The sequence below is a fragment of the Paramormyrops kingsleyae genome, chromosome 11 (assembly GCF_048594095.1).
Source record: "Paramormyrops kingsleyae isolate MSU_618 chromosome 11, PKINGS_0.4, whole genome shotgun sequence".
Taxonomy (NCBI): Eukaryota; Metazoa; Chordata; class Actinopteri; order Osteoglossiformes; family Mormyridae; genus Paramormyrops; species Paramormyrops kingsleyae.
The window spans coordinates 4,857,902-4,875,484 of record NC_132807.1 but is presented as its reverse complement, the minus strand read 5'-3'; the positions used below and the strand labels follow the sequence as shown (position 1 = coordinate 4,875,484).

Below are 17,583 nucleotides of genomic sequence, written 5' to 3'. Positions count from 1 at the left end.
CCAGCACTGACTCAGTAGCGGTTCCGACGTGGCCAGCTCTGACTCAGTAGCGGTTCCGACGTGGCCAGCTCTGACTCAGTAGCGGTTCTGACCTGGCCAGCACTGACTCAGTAGCAATTCTGACATGGCCAGCACTGACTCAGCAGCGGTTCTGACATGGCCAGTCCTGACTCAGTTGCGGTTTGGACATGGCCAGCTGTGACTCAGTAGCGGTTCTGATGTGGCCAGCTCTGACTCAGTAGCAGTTCAGACGTGGCCAGCTTCATCTTGGTGGAAACTCTGAAGATACACAGTTCCACTTGAAGGCTCAGTAGAGGTTCTGAAATGGACAGCTCCCCGCTGGTAGTTGTCCTGATGTGGATATATCCATTTCAAAAGAGGGTCTGTCCTGAAATGTACGGCTATACCTCAGATGCTGGAGTAGACAGCACCCAGTTGGGTTCTGTGGGTCCTTCCACTCATGCTCAGGTCAGGTTCAGAGCTAAATCCTTCACAGTATCTCTGGTAGCCTCAGCGACTGGTCAGAATGAATGGAATCTTAGTCTGCAAAAGTTAACTGAAGGAAGCTTTCATCCACAAGGTCAGGCAGTGTTATAAGAACAGGTAAATAGTGAAGACGTGGTACAGAGGGGGGTCAGTGTGCTTCCCCTGTGTGATACTCCAGCCCTTTGCACACTTGAGCCACGTGTTTCTGGGTTACCGCTAAAGTTTTTGAGTGCCTGTGGAGGGCTTCGTGGTTTCGAGAGACAATTCGTTGGCACCATGCAGAGAGCGTAGATTACCGAGGTAAGCCTGATGCGAACACATCTCAGTGAACTGAATTTGTTACCTTCAGATCTGCCTGCAGATACACTGTAACATGAAAACTCTGTGTGGTCACAGTATTCAAAAATATTTAAGTAAAGGAAACATCTCAAGATCTTGTCTGAAATCTTCATGTGGTCTTGTAGTTCAGACCCAGATCTGCTCTAAACCAGTGTTTCTCAACCAAGTACTCAGGGATTCCCAGTCCACATTTTTGCTCCCCCACAGCTCCTTACCAGGGGGCCTCTGAGGACCACTATGAGAAGCAACAATAGAGGACTTTCTTCTACTGGCTTTGGCTGGGAAGCTGTGTATTGGGATGCAGTGAAGGTCTCCACTCAGTCTGCGAAGATCAATTCCGTATTACACTCTGAACCCTGCCCCAACCTCCTTTCTTACTTAGAACAAAAAAAGAGGAAAATGCCTATTAACCGCAGTCTCACCCCACTGGGGTGGGGTGGAGGAGGGGTGCTGTTTTGATGGACTATTGATTTGTCTCTTTTCTTATAAGGCAGAATTATGAGAGTGGGGTCTCCCCCTAGCTGTGGGTAGATATCTAAGTCATTTGTCGGATGTCTGTAGGTAATCCGCTCATACGCAAGTTCAGAGTTTTCGGCAGCAATCCGCTGAAGGCTTATTAACTCTATCAGATCACTTAAGTGTGCCTGACTGTCTCTGGGACTTTGTGCTTCCCAATTAACAAGAACACATACAACTAGTTCATGTAAACGCAAATAATCTTATTTTTTAAGACAATGGGCTGTTTTTAGGTCTACGGTTGTTAGGCCTTCTCTCGAGTCACTGTGAGCAGTATGGGTGAAGAGGGTGTGGCAGGGCATTGAAGGGGTGTCGGTGGGGATGGGCGGGGCATGGAGGGGGTGTGGGTGGGGCATGGAAGGGGTGTCGGTGGGGATGGGCGGGGCATGGAGGGGGTGTGGGCGGGGCATGGAAGGGGTGTCGGTGGGGATGGGCGGGGCATGGAAGGGGTGTCGGCGGGGGTGGGCGGGGCATGGAGGGGTGTGGGCTGGGCATGGGCAAAGGGCATGGACATTCCGAGATGGGGTGAATTTAGGTGACAGACACACTAATCCACTTCAGTTGTTCCTTATTCCAGGCCATTAAGTATGATTGATTATGATTTTTTTGGCCCTTAAAAATGCAGCCAGGCCCCAAAACTTGACCCCACAGCTGAGTTTAGCCCTATCCCTGAATGCACAGCCACTTTTATCCACATACATGCTTTCCTTGCTCTCCAAAACTCCACGACACGTCCCAAAATAACATCCCTGTTCCTTCCTCCTGCATGGTTTTGTTCTTTGTCTCTCACCTGGAGTGGGTCTTACGCTGGCGTTTGAGTATAAGTATTCCTGGCCGTGTCAGGTGTGAGTTGATTGAGGTTTGATAATGTACCTTCTGTGTACTTCAAAATGGACACGGAAAACCACTTCTGCTGTAGAGCCAGGCGATGGTATGTAGACCCGGTGATGGGTTTAACACCGTGCAGCAAAACCATCTCTTTGTGGTAAAAATATCAGCATATCTTCTAGCTACAAGACTCATGTCTGAGAGCAACTTATTCCCGTTGGTTAAATGGAATCTGAAGGTTCATCCTCGTTCGTTCGTTCGTTCGTTCTTTTGTTCGTTTGTTCGTTTCACTCCCTGCACACGTCCCCCCCCTAGAGCTTTGCTATGACAGCAAAGGAAAAGAATCAGTATGGAGACGATCAGATCAGGCTTTCAGATCATGCCAAGCAAGCCGGTTCCTGACGTTAGCATGTGTATGCGGCTCTGCCTTGGCTGTCTGCCCCCTCCGTCTCCTGCACGTTGTCTTTACTCAGTATTGGAGCTGGATATTTGAACAGCAGAACGGTCCACCGCGAGGTGTCCATACTGTACCATACTTATTACCTCCAACTAATAATTAGATGCTAAGATGGCCGAATCCATCCAGTCAGGGAAATCGGAGCATTTTTGAGTTGAAGTGAAAGCTGTGATAGGAAATGTTACGTTAAAAACAGCAAACTGGAGTGTAAAGGTGTGGCAGATACAAAGATCGGAGTCCTTTTTTTTTAATATTGTTATATAAAACACTATAATTTTAGCCTTGAGTGCTAATGTAATTGAACCACCAATTAAAGTCTTTACCCACTTATACAAGGCATTTATTACTCACAGGAGACACTCTGGAGCCCATTTAACACATTGTCTAGTTTTATGAATATTCTAACAACTTCTGAAACATCTCAGGAACATTTTTGTGGTTTTTCTTCTGTTTCTGGTTATTTATTGAAAATGCAAAAAGGAGTTTCATCCCTTTGTGTTTGGGACAAACTGAAAAATGTCCGCTTATCACAACAGAAAACATTAGAAATGGTCATCTGCTCAGATACGTGTGTCGGCCGTCCGCAGATCGATTGTGGGTCAGTTCTGGCTTCTGTGCTGTTGGTTTAGGAACAGCCGAGCTGTAACTGGGATAGCTTGAAATGAGTTTTTAATGTTTTCATTTGAGTGCCGAGCGAGAGAGCAAAATGGTCATCATGAGTGACGGTATCGAGGCGGCACCCCGCTGATGGACTGAAAATGGGGAGAGTGACTGCTCGCCATGCAAAGAGATGGCCCGCTTCCTGGCGTCACGTCGAAGGTGACGTCCCTCCTCCTGGTACATTATTTCAGCTTTTCGCACTACGGCCATGTTGAAGCACCACGATTATTGCTGGGAGTACAGGCCCAGTTGTACTGCTGCGTGTCTTGTCCCAGCTACAGGCAGGCATATAGGAAGGTGCTTCTTAGGCGAAGGGTACTTCCTGTCATGTGACTCGCTGGAGAGCTGTTCTCTCTCAAGTTCCCCCAGCAGTCATGTGTTTTTCAGCCTCCCCCCCACCCCCTGCTGTTTTCTGCCTAAATACAGAGGTACGGAGATCCTTTGATCTCTTTAGCTCGCTAAGCCATTACCTGAGCGAACGCCTCGGACGCCTAATGGAAGCGATTTGGCTCCGAAAGCGGTCGGCTTTCATTAAGCACCTGAGAACGTAGCGTTAACAAATCGAGGGCACTTAGACGCTGCCCTCCAGTGCCGCAAGGTGAATGTGGCGCTGGGCAGGGGCTGTCTTTACCCCAGTGCATGCTGGGATTGGGTTTTTTCCCAACACTGTTACCCGCGGCCCTGCCAACTGGCAGAGCGCGGCCCGTGGCCAGGCCTTGGAAGCCTCGCCGATTCTGTTCCCCCCCCCACCCCCCAGTGCAATATGCTCCTGGCATTGGCTGAAGATGGGGTAGGGGTAGGGGGTGGGGCTTTGTAATTGCCCCACATTAGCTCTCGTGACCCCCCCCCCCCCCCCCCCCACTTCCCCCTCTGTGCCCCGCAGCTAACGAGCTTAGCTTTCCGCCTTCTGCCCCCCTGCCACTAATCTGGTCGAGCAATATGGAATCCATATCTCCTGCTGGAAGCCCATCAGACACCCTGGAGGCCTCTCCGGTCCGGTCACTCTCGTCGCCTGCGGCGTATGTCATGTATGGTAAATTTCTAAACGCTTGAACGTTATTTCGTGACCATTTTTGGGGCCAGATTTTTTTTTCCCTCCTGCTAAAAGTGGCTCCTTTCCTCGTCACGCAGTCCCACGCTGACGCTGACTGGAGGTGGACGTGCTCCCCTCGCTCACCCCCGTCACTATGGGCCCCCGTTTCACTGTAATCCGCGCTGAGTCAGCCAGCTGGCCCGGGCAGCGGTACCTCAGGTGCTGCTGAGGTGTGCTGCCCATCGCTGTTCCCCCAGTAACCGTATCTGTGCCTGCATCCCGCGCTCGTCAGCATCGCCACACTACAGGGGAGGCTTCAGATTGCTCTGCCTTTTCCCCCTCAAGCACCACGCACATAAACAGATCGCAGCAGATCTGCCTGCTCATCCAGTCCCGTTTCCCTCCTGTCCTCCATTTTTCAATAAATTAAATAGGAAACAGAAGAAGGACTCCAGCAGTTTGTTGAAGATAAAATCATTGGACAGTTAAATGTGAATGGCTTTGTCTGGTCTGTACTGTCACGCATGCATCGCAGCCTCAGACCTGTCAAAATACTTTGACTTCTAGCTAATATGTTTTATCTGAATGAAGAGGTTTGTTCTATTAAAGGAGGGAATCGTGGTTTTTGTTTTTAGTCTATGTTGCCCCAGTGCCAGGCTTAAATGGGCGATTGGTAGCACAGTACCAGTGTGCTTCCAGCTGAAGAATCTGCATTCAACTGCACTGCTGGGGGCAAGAGGTGAGGCATGAAAGGGAGCCCTCTAGAGGCTGGAGCAGGAAAGGCAAGGACAGCAGTATGTGGGTAAGGGACAGGAGAGATAGTGTGCTGCCAACATGCCCTCTATTGCCGTCCCACAATGCACCTTTCCATGCCTACAAGCTCCGCTCTTCTCTCCGGGGGCGGCACAGACGCGGAGCGCTAACCGCCTGGTGACCCGACGCACCAAAACCAGACAGAGTCGTGGGACAGGGCCCGGCTGCACGATGAACCCAGAAAGTTCTGCTGTAGATACCGGCGGCAGGCACGTGCTCCCGTTTTCGCCACGTTACCGGCGTGCCTGGGTCTCATATCCCACGTGAAAGAATGAGGTCTGTTTGACCCCCTGCACTTTGCCGTGAAATATACCCGGACAAGTTAAGCTTCCCTGGAGAGACGGCATCTCCTTTAAGCCCCATGATTTAGTATGATAATCGGGCGCGTGGTTAAACTTACCGCTGGAATCAGTCCGGATGAAGCGTCCAAGTCCCAAGGTGCTGACTTACTTTTTTTTGTGGGGGGGTTACCGAGACTTTCTTTTATCCATCAGCAAAAAAGAAAACCTTAATTGAGCTACATTTTTAAAGACAGGTTGACCTTCATGAAGAGAAAATAGCAGCAGACACAAAAACTTAACTTTATTTTGTCATATAAAATCGTCAGAAAGCCCTTACTGAGGCATTTTCATTGTATCTGTGTTATTGTGCCTTTACAATACAGCGGGAATCGCGTGCTGAATTGATTGGTTATGTGTTTTTTCAGTAACTGGGGACTTTTTGATTCGTCACTGGTGTCATTGCTTGGAGCCCAGTAGCGCCTTTCGGGGTCATTTACAGCAGCGTTTTGGGATCTGGCCCCCAATTCAAACGCCATCCGAAGGGCTGATGGCTCGAGGCCAGGATCAGCCCTGTTGTTGTAACCTTGAGCAGGTAATTAACCTGGATTTTTTTATTAAAAACTCCCTGCTGAATGCATGGATAAAAATGATAAGTACACTTGCATGAAATGCTTCTCTGCAGCCTCCAAATAATGCAACATGCACATGTGAGACAGGGACGCAGCCTCGTGAATCTGCTTGTCAAACGACCTTCAAGGTTAAATTCAGCTGTGAAGATTCTTAATGAAACCAGTGCCTTGTGCGTCAAATGAAGAATGTTACAGCGACGGAAAATGTTTCCCTCTCTCTGCCGTAAACGGAACAACAGCCCTGACTCTCTGCGGAGTCTTTTTGTTCCCTTTCCAATTTCTTTGACTCCTAACACATTCGTGTGTGACATTGCAAGTCCCAGCTAACGTCGAGTTCCCGCACTCACCCGATAATTAACGACAAGAGGCACTCTAATGGCTGTGTATGCGTTCAACTGAAAAACTGTGTTTTAACATCCATCGTGGTGCCTGTAAAATCATTTAAACGGTCGGGAGATGGATAATCCAACAGTTAAAGGCAATGAGAACCAAAAAGCTCTCAGCAGAACAAGAAAATCATTATCAGTAAAGACACGGGTGGGTGAAAGAGTGTGCCAGAAATTGATTAGTTGACTGATTTATTGATCAATCAATCGATCAATGGAATAGGTCATTGATTAAACATCCAGGTGTAGTTAATGGGTCACTGAATACACCTTGTTCAAAAATTACTTAAATACTATAGCAAAAAGAAACTATCCTGACATTAATGCTAAAACTATATTATATAAACTGAAGATTTATTTATTATATATATTTACCTATTTAAACTATGGAGCAATCTGGTGCAGTGGGTGGACTGCTTAAAATGGTGTGTAAAACATTGCAGAGCTCCCCCAAAGTTGAAGTGTTAACTGTCGAACAGACGGATTTATATTAGAGGAGAAAATAGATGATGTGAAGTGTTGTTGTGACCTAAGCGGCTCCTTTTCCAGATGTACTGGCAACGTGTTACCAGCTCAGGGCTTTATTAACATGCCTGGCATTTGTCTTTCGTGGGTTGTGAGAAACGCCCCCGGCGGAGGTGGAGACAAAAATAACACGGAGAAGCAGTGGAGAGCTCTCCTGGGGATTTCCCCGATCATCCTGCCTCATTGACACAGCCTGTCTCTCTGGTGTTGGGTGTTGTTAACCGTAACTATCCGGTGTGAGCAAAGGAAATCTGTGGCTAATTGCTAACGGATGTGTTGAAGAGTTTGCATTAACCCTACAGTGTACATCGTCATAGGCTGCTATATTAATAATCTTTATTTTTATGCCACTTTTCATACATGGAATATAACACAAAGAGCTTCATTTATGAGATTACAATAAAACTGTTGGTTTTGTTTTGTTGGTGAATAAAAGATGTTATGGATTAGTAGTTATGGATTAGGCAGATATTGAGGGCATGATATATTTCAGAAGTAAGCCGGATGTGGGGATAGCCTTTAACCTCACCTAGTTCTCGTTTGTGATTTTTAGAGTGATGAAGAGTCTCTCTCGTGTTATCACTGGGGGCTGGACAATTCCTCTGTCCTTAATGCCCCAATGTCCTCTCTCAAGCACTTGCCAAGCTAGGGTTGCAAAGGGCTGGACAGTTGGAGACTTTCCAGGGGAATTAACAGAAATATTTGTGAATTAACGGGAAAATTCCCAGAATTTTGCAACCCTACTGGCAAAACATCTCTATCCTCTGTCATCTGTGTCTCATCTGTGCCTGTTTTGCCTTTTTACAATGATGCCATTCGTCCATTAGGCTGTGACCTAGACTGTGTCCTAATCCACTGTGTGACACGCCGCCCCTGAGGATGCCTTTCAGAGGAGCTGACCGTGGGACTGATCGATGTCCTGCTTATGCACCATCAAAGCCGACCTGACTGAGAGGGCTTGAGTTCTCCTTATCATGCTTATTTCAAATCCGGAGCGACCTGTCATGGTGTACTTGATGACACGCTTCTGAATTTCGGTGTGAGCCATTGTTGAGAATATTCACGAGGCTCGTTGGGTCTTTGCGGTCTTAATTCTCAGCGGTTTAATTCCTGTTTGATATCTTATGTTTGTGTATGGATTATTATTTTCCATTAAATACGTCTATATATGATCAATTGATGCTTCTTTTAATGAAGACAAACAGGGCTTGCAGTAGGTTTTGTTGTCTTCTCGACACGTCGTTCATCACGCCCAGCAAATACGAACGTGTTCAGCACAAAACACACACTGCCACCTGAGGGACTACTCATGGCTGCGAGGTGAGCGGACGAAGGCCGCAGAGACGACACGGCTCGTTTGTGTCTCCCAGCCCATCTGGCCGCCTCACAAGCGATTAACTTCTGAGACCCGGTAATAAAAATGACGGCGCAGACTCACCCCAACACTCAAAGCTGCGAAATCGATTTAGGGAGAGCGTGGGGTGCAGGGAGGTCTTATTCATTTATTTACGTTTCTTTGTACTTCAAAATGAATTGCAATCGGATAAGCAAAGACACATGGATTGGCAGTTTTTCAAACAGACAAGGCATTTCTGTTTCTCTGTGTTAAAAACAAATACTTTTTATTGCAAATCTGTGGAATTATTTTGTCCTTCAGGATTTTGTGGATTGCGTGAGGTAAACATCGATGTTGACAGGAGAGCACAAGCCCTTCTGATGACACACTTGTGTGACACTCTCAGTCCAGCTGTGTGCAAGGTGCCCCCCCCCCCCCCCCCCTCCGCATTTTCTGACAGACAGCTGCTCTCTCTCACGAAGCAGAGTACGAGTTTGCCGTCACTTCCTGCCCACCGCCAACCACTGTGTGCGGGCACCTGGCATTAGCATATTGCTGCTAAAAATAACAGGAGCTGATTAGATAGCCGGTACCTGCTCTTTCATCCAGGTGGGGGAAGTGAAGGAAAGACGGACGGAGGAAGGTGAAGAGATGCTTCATCGCGCGACTTCTCGGTAGTAGCTGCTGTCTCCCTGAAGATGGAGCGGGCAGAGGGAGACAGGAGTGAATCGCAGCCTGCAGACTGGCTGTTGCCTGTTAGCCGTAGCGGCGTGCAGTCATGACCGCTACCTGTTTTAGAACAGTAAACAGATATCCCGGGAATTAATTCAAGCATATTAAAATGGGATTTTAATGCTGCCGGCTCTGCATGGGGGTGGGGTGGAGGCTGGGGGGGTGTGGCAGAGTGTATAAATTGCTGTGTTCTGTTTTTTTTAGTCCCTGGTAACTTAGGGGAAGTCGACACCGTCACAACCCTGCACTCGTCCCACACACTCCAACGAGCCCAAGCTGTTCCACCCCCCCCCCCCTTCTTCCCCGTCTGTTTGGTTTTCCTTCTGTCCCCACAGTTTCCTTTTTCAAACTAACTAAATCTGTCCTGCTCTCTACAGAACCATGTTTACTCTGAAAAGGACATGGTATCCTCCAAATAAAGGTCCCATTCCCTAGGTCTTACTCATGGTTATGCTACCGCTGCTAAGACTCATTGTATCATTGTAGGTTTCTTGATGAAATATAAACTCTGGCACAGAACTGAAAGACTGAGGCTGCCGACTGCTGGTTAATGCTCTAATTCAATAATGATCAGTTTTTCGTCTGTGATCATGCTAAATTGCAAAATGCTAACGTGGTAAATGGCCCTGGGCAAATTACACAATGCTAGCATATGCTAATCGTAACTGTGCATTCTACATATCACTTTAATTATATGTTTTTCCTACGTTGGTGAAATAAATGCACACCCTAATACTGGTATAAAATTGGATTTCGATAGCCAGTGCACCAGGTTTTAAACAGCATTGGACCCCCTGCATTTTTTCTGGTTTGTCTCTCTCTCCATTGTGGGCTGTTTTTCTTACTTTTGAGCTGTTGTTTTTCACACCCATTAATGTTCTTAATGAAAGCCCCTGCTTCTCCCTCCGCTTCTCTTGTTAGGGCCGGTAGCTGTGATCAGTGGGGAGGAAGACTCGGCGAGTCCTCTTCATCACGTCAATCATGGCATCATCAGCCCGTGTTCCCTGGATGCTGCACCAGACGCGGTCATCATTGGCATGACCCGGATCCCGGTTATTGAGAACCCACAGTATTTCAGGCACGGGCACAACTGCAACAAGCCAGCCACCTGTGAGTATATCAGCTGCTGCCGGCTCTACCTACTTCTACCTGAATAATCAGCTCTCTTCTGCTCTGTTAGAATGATCAGCTTCAGTCTGCTCTGTGAGATTGATCAGCTTCTGTCTGCTAGAATGATCAGCTTCCATCTGCTCTGTGTGCATGATCAGCTTCTGTCTGCTCTGTAAGAATGAACAACTTCTGTTTGCTTTGGGAAAATGATTAGCCTTTGTCTGCTCTATGCAAATGAGCAGCTTCTGTTTGCTCTGTGAGAATGATCAGCTTCCGCTTGCACTGTGAGTGGTCAGCTTCCATCTGCTCTATGAGAATGAATAGCTGCCACCTGCTCTGTAAGAATGATCAGCTTCCGTCTGCTCTGTGTGAATGATCAGCCTTTGTTTGCTCCATGAGAATGAGCAGCTTCCATCTGCTCTGTGTGATTCACCGGCTTTCATCTGCTTTGTATGAATGATCAGCTTCTGTTTGCTCTGTGTGCGAATGATCAGTTTCTGCTTGCTCTGTGAGAATAATCAGCTTCCACTTGCTCTGTGAGAATGACCAATTCTACCTGCTCAGTACGAAAGAACAGCTTTTTCTGCCCTCTCTGATCTTGTGAGGCAGTGTTTCTCTGTGTTTGCTAAGTGAGTTCAGCCTCTGAATAACTCATAAATAAATTTATACATCTAAAAATCAGAGACCTGTTTTCCTGTATTTAAAATGCCCTTTCAAATGCCTCAGTGGTTCCTAAATCAGACTCTTATTTGTTTTATGATCTTGACCTTGAATGTCCACTATAACGCAGTCTAGGGCATTCCTCTAACACACCTTGGCATTTCTACATCTGCTGAGCTTAGGAATTCAATTTTATCTTCCTACTGCTGAAGCTGGGTTTTGATTGATCACCAACATCCAGATGTGTCACTCAAGCCTGTTAAACTGTTGATCTGTTGTTCTGCATAGTGTATTTCCTGAGTACTCTTACTGAGAATTAAATTTTTTCCCCAAATTAAATTAATATGCCAGTAGAGGATTTGGTTGGTAATTAAATCATGACGAGTCCTTGTTCATTAGTGTTACGGCATCTCCCGTTAGAATAGCTGACGTTTACGTGCAGACTGTCGATTTTTCATGGCATTATATTCCTATCCGTTTTTCCTGCTGGTAAATTCAGTGCTGAGTGATCCAAGGGTTATGTGTCGATTTCCAAAACACTCTGATTGATTAGCACTGAGACCTCAAATGCATCTAAGATATCCTAACGACTTTCTCGTTGGAGGAAAGCCTTTGATGGTAAAACTGTAATATGGAGAGCGTGATTTAATTATGATCGGGGCACAGTGATGTGAAATAGAGCATCATGGAGGGTGTTTGGCTCTCAGAGTTGCTGTAACTTAGTAAGAACCTCGGGTCTCATCCAGCAGCATTATTACCATCTCAGTGTTCTCTGTCAGAACAAAAATCAAAATGTGGACTCAGCCTATAGTATCAGGCCCGAAAGGAGCACTGCACAGAGGTAGGTTTTGCTGGGATTGAAGTGTCCTCAATTGGACATGAGTTCAGAGTTCAGCAGGATGGAGGGATGGTCTGACAGCTGCTGAAGCTACCCGTAAACTTTCTGCCCAGTCGGCCATGGAGCAGCGGTTGGGAGCTCAGGCTGAGGTCAGTGATCCAGGCAGCAGGAGCCTTCCTACCTCACCTGGCCTGTCTTCTTTGTGGTTGGACTTTCCAAGCTTATTTACCACCTTCAGGCTGAAGTCGAGTTCGTTCTCCCGTCTGTCCGAGTTGGAGATCCTGACCACTGGTGGCCTCAGGAGTGGACCGGCATCCCCTCGACGCAGTCACATTTCAGCGGAACCCGAACCAGAACCAGAACTGTCATCACCGGGAGCTCGAGGACAGATGCTGGCGGCTCGATGTCACCATCACCATGCCAGGCAGCCGGGCCTGGCCCTTCAGAACCTGGAGCCTATAAGAGATGGCTGTCCCAGTTCTCGAAAGTGGTGCCCGGGAGGGGCAGGGGGGTGACATATGAGCTGTTCCAGCAGATGATGTTGATGTAGCGCCAGCAGAGGGCCTGTGTTTGCCAGCTGTGTTACACATAGAGGCCCAACGACACCAGACCTTGCTGGTGTATCACCACATAACATCATCAGTTTATTTCTGTGGCTTGGGTCACCTCCAGCGTTTGATGGTGTCAAGACGGGAGGCCAAGGCTTTAATCGTCCAGGGCCAGCCTCTGCTCTCTCAAAGACTGGGGGAGGCTTTCTGGCTGATCTGTGTCACAGTGGGTCAGGGAGTGGACAATCTCTCCGGGATGTCACTCACCATCTGGCTTATACGGAGGTTCCCTGACTGTTTACCGGCAAGCTCAGCTGCCCAGTAGAAGCTTCCTCTCTCCTTGCCAGCGGGGTCAAAGTCTCGCGCGCTTCCTTATGGCAACTCGACGGTCTGCTTGTTCCTCCAAGCCCCCGTGTTCCAGGCCAGGCCCTGGTCCCTCGTCTGGTGGACGTTCTCAGTCTGCCATTGGCCTTTCTCCACATGCTGTCTCACATCACTTCAGGCGGTGTAAGGAGCAGCTGTCCCTGCATCAGGGCCTCGGACTCTGTCCATACATGCATGGCTGCTCTCCCACTCAGAGCCAAATTCACAAGTGTTACTCAAGAATCAAGTCCTCAGACTCCCTACACCCACTCTACTTAATGTCAGGGACAAGGACCCCCACCCCCCACCCTCAACAAAGTGATTGTTTTCCGCTGTCCTCCCCCAGCATCTGTCAGAATTAAACGGCCACTGTCCGCAGACTTGACATCCCCCTTTCCAATCTAAAAATGCTCCTCCTGCATGCCTCAGAACCATCTTCTGACGTTTGTGGTCAAAATTTTATAGCCGTTTTATAGGTTTTTCAGATGCTTTTGTCCAAAGTGGCATTTGGGGTCAGAGAGCAGATTGGGGGTTAAGGCCCTTGCTCCGGATCGCCGTGACAACCCTGGGATCCTGCAGGTGTTAAAACCACTCAATGATACCAATAACATTTTGCAGTGTTAGGTATGAGAGCACATTTGTACATTTTGTGTTGGATTTGTATCCGTGGCCTTGATAGAAGCCAGCAATTAAATGGCAAAGACCTCTTAATGTTGACCTATGTGCTCCTGCAAGTTCACACGGGCCGCACACCAGTTTGACCTGAGATGGCATCTCCTATGGTCCGCCCCTCTTTGGGTCTCTCCTCGGTTTACTTTATGAGCTATGAAGGGCTCGCTGACACCCTCCTCATTCCTCGCGTTTCCACACGCCCCGACTCTAAACCCTTTTTAATGGACATACAATGATCCTTTATTTGCCATTTGCACGAATATGAGTACAGGTATATTGGAATGCTTCTCTCATCCCATTTTGTACTATGTGAGACACACAGACAGGTGAGAGCAGGTTTGGGGGTTACGGCGGAGGGTCAGCCAGCATGCCGCCCCCCTGAAGCTGGGGGATAAGGGCCTCACTCAAGTGCCCACAGAGGCCAGGACTCAAATCGGCGAGCATCCGAACAAGGGCGTAGAGACTGAACCACTGAACCGCTCACTGCCCCATTGCATGGGTGTCACGTTCACTGTGAGAATAATCAGCATAACAGTCAAGTCTCACAGAATAGAAGAGTGTTTTGTTACTCCCACGAGTACATTGACTCTCCACAGACACTAGCCTGACAGGAAGAGAACACCTGTGCTCCTTAAGAATATATATACTTTCTTTTGGCTATTTCTGAATTTTTTTTATAACAGTGTTATTAGCTTATTGATCATGGCTCTCTTGAAGAGTGTTGATTGATTATAAGTGACCAGAATTATTATTTTTTTTTTATCCCAGTGTTGAACCAACCCACCCCAACACTGGGTGTTGTTTGGCAGTAAACAAAACGATGGCTGAAGCTCACTGGGAAGCAGGGCAGCTAATGCTGAGGATGGGTACCAGGACAAGGGTGGTGTAAGGAGTGCCGGGGCGCCCCCCGATGGCAGGGGAGATGTTGGAACCGCATTCGTTTCTCAACCATGGGGAAAATGTTGCGCTCCGCTGACTCTCAATTTTTGCCAATCCCTAAACCTGCCATTTTCCGCATCAGATTTCACGAAAAAGTTCTTGTTTTCATAAAAGGAGAAGATGAGCCATTGAATCTGTCTGTCCGCAGAGAGTTCAGCAAACGTCTGCTTAATGCAATCATTTGGAGAGTGAGATCGTTTGGAACTTGGCATGAGCACAGTAGGCACGCTTCATAAGCCTCCCATTGCCCCTTCACGGTCCTTTGTACGTAATAATGTACATATTTCTGGTCTGGCAGAATCGCTTCTCATAAGCACTGTAGCCTCATGCACAGTAAAATGTGCTGTCTTGTTTGAAAAAACATAATTAAACACCAGGCTGATTATGCTTTAAAAGAGGATATTTAGGGGTGGTGGTGGTGGGGGGGGGGGGTCTTTCATGTGTTCCAGCAGGAAATGTCCAAGTCACTATAGTGTCCCCATAATGACAGAGGATTTCCCCTTTGCCTCAGACAGAGCCAGTCGATTAACCACAAGAGTGAGAGCTAATAACCTTTTATGCACAATTGACTGCTGTCAATACCGAGTGTTTCGCTCTGTGTGAATCTTTAATCATTCCAAGTCTTCAATGTTTGATTATGAAATTCTAGTAATAACAGTGAGTTTTCTGCTCCAGCAAGATTAAACTTACATGTCACACAGTGAGTGTCTCCCCTTGTTAATGCTATGGTCTTGTACTCCTGTTCACCCCCTGAATTTCTTCAGTAATATTTCCTGGCCCTATAAACAGCTCCATAAAGTCTCTGAGAGGCTCCCTCTTGCTCTCCCTGTCCATAACAGCAAGGGGTGCCCAACACATCATTAGCATTAGCTTACTGTCTGGACGCTTTGTCCTTGTCTAATTTACACCAAAGGAAGGCATCTGTTCGGACACCGTCTCATGGATTAATCCCTCGATAGTCTGGAAGATCTCAGCAGCAATAATTGTCACGTGTTGTTTTAGGTGGCCTTGAGAGAAACTAAATTCATTAATTGTAAATGATTTGTATAATTTATTCATCTATTCATAATTTATTTGTCAGAGAAGTTCAGCCATGCTGAACCCAGCTTTCACTGGTGGTACGTCCAGTTCCAAGTCATCGCAGCGCCTCCTGGTGTCTGAGAGTATCGTCCGTACGATTATGAGCTCTCGTTTTGAGATTGGCTGCCTCGTCCGCCGGTCTGCGTGCAGCAGGCCAGCCCCCGGCTTGTCATGACGTGTTCGCGGGCTTCTCTTACCACTAAGTCACATCACGAAGGCACCCGCGTGGTGACATCCGCAGGGCTGGGTGTGAGACGGCCACCCCCCCTCAGGGTGGGAGTGCTCTCTGACTCGAAAAACAGGGCCGCCTTGTACACAGAAGCGAGTGATTGATTGGGACACAGTGAACGATAAGGCCTTTCTCATTACCACGGGCAGCGGACCCGCGGGGAACGAGCCCTCCGATTCTTAGCCAAATAAAGAGCGGCGTGGCCGAAAGGCAAGGCCCAGCTGCAGATCCTATCTCCCCGACTCTATTATCACTTCAAGTGGCTTCTTCATCTTATCCCCCGGCCTGCTGTTTTAATTAAAGATTTGTCACAATCTGCCACCCTAAACACCATAATGCTTTTTGATTTTTCGCCATGAAAATGCCGTCTTTTCATAATAGGCCTATTAGTGAGCGGCATGATCAGACACTGAAGCAACCCTTTGTAAACCTCCCCTCAGGTCTCTGATTATGAAGATTTCACGTAAAATTCATCTTGACGTGATTAACCGAGTGATTAAAATGCGTGTAGAGATGGGTGCCTGTTTCTGCTTTTAAATCCCGTCTTTGGGCTGTATCGCACATGCCTGTAGTGTACCGGGACACGGACTGAACACGCATGTGAGCGCACCATTTCAGCGCATGGTGTGGAGTGCAGAGCAGTGAGTATGAGTAAGCATGGGCGCCCATCATCTCAGGAGAGAGAAATTCAAACATCCGGGTTTTTTGCTAATCTCCAGTTTTGAAGAAACAGGAGGGGGCCCACAGGCCTCTGGCGTCTGATGGGAATTAATTCTTCTCCTCTTCTATGCACACACACAGGAGCACTGTCACTAACATATAAGCACACATACACATGGCCTTAAAGTGACCAGGACAGCGTGTCCCTTGTTTGGCCTCTGGGTCACCAACGGGCCAGTAAATTGTTGGTTTAAAGAAGGCAAATGACAGCGTGTAAATCCCCAAGGAGTCGGAAGTGCCGGGCAGCAGAGAAGATGATGTTTCTCTCAGCCTAAGGAAGACACACGTGAAGCTCTCAGGCTAAGCATAGGACTGGATGGTGCAGCATAGCACTTAATGATGGAGTGAGGGAATATTAATGGGGTATTTAAGGCTCCCCACCCCCACCTAGAGCCTGGGACCCTGCAGGTCTCTGATGAAGGTCACCACCTCCACTCCTCATGTCCAAAACTGATGCTCATATTGGGTTAATGATGGCGATAACCTCCACTGTAAACCTGTCAGTGGCTCATGTATCTATGTTGCATTTTGTCCTATAAACCCCACTGCTTTCTCAGGTCCTTCCTCAGAAATCCAACACATATTGTAGGCCACAGAGTGCTACCCAGCCCCCCCCCCCCCAGCCTTAGAGTCAAGAGAAGCGGACCACAATCGATATGAGATTGATGCTACGCCGGTGTTTATTCACCTCACGTACCCACGCCTCTCCCGATCGAGCCTTTAGCTCAGAAATTCTGGACCTGTCCTCACCAAGCACTTTTCGTTCAGGTTTCTCCCTGTTATCTCATCTGTCATTTCCAATTCTGTCCACGGTCGACAGTCGGCCACACGAGCCATCCGCCGCAAGCGACAGACCGAGCGAAAGAGCTGTACGGCGTCTTAAACCTCTTAAACTTACTTACCGTATCCTTCCCAGATTATTCTGTTTGCTTGTTGTGTTTCTCACCCTTTATGCATCAGAAGGAGCTTTCAGACTTCCATCGCCACCTCTCTGACTTTCTCCCCGTGCCTGTAAGCTATTATTATCAGGTTACACAATAACATGTGCTGTAGGTCAAGGTAGACCTAGATTGGTGAGACATAAGGAACAAGGGAGACCTTAACTTTTCCCTTAGTTGACACCAGAAATAGGCAGTGGATGTTCAATAGACAGCTCAGATGGTGCTGGAATAGGGCTCCCCTGGTGCGAGTGGAGAAACCCCATACTGGTCAACCATAAACACCAGCAGCTTCACTGCGGAAGCACATCTTCACTGTGGTCACAGAACCGACACCCTCTATACTTCACCACTACTGATGAAGACTGACCAGTAGCTTAACATCTACCAGGAAGGAGCAAACCAAGTATTGGATAAAATAACCTGCCTGGGCAAGTTGTTTTTTTGCTTGAGAAGTACTATGTG

General features: G+C 47.8%; 1 protein-coding gene across 1 annotated transcript in view; it reads left to right on the top strand.

Moving 5' to 3' along the window:
- The window catches only part of LOC111845116 (NT-3 growth factor receptor-like), a 115,118-nt gene that overhangs the window by 77,314 nt on the left and 20,221 nt on the right, over nucleotides 1–17,583 (top strand). Inside the window, exon 12 of the mRNA XM_023814257.2 lies at nucleotides 9,943–10,131. Coding sequence (XP_023670025.1) covers nucleotides 9,943–10,131 — 189 coding nt within the window. The remainder of the gene's footprint in view (nucleotides 1–9,942; nucleotides 10,132–17,583) is intronic.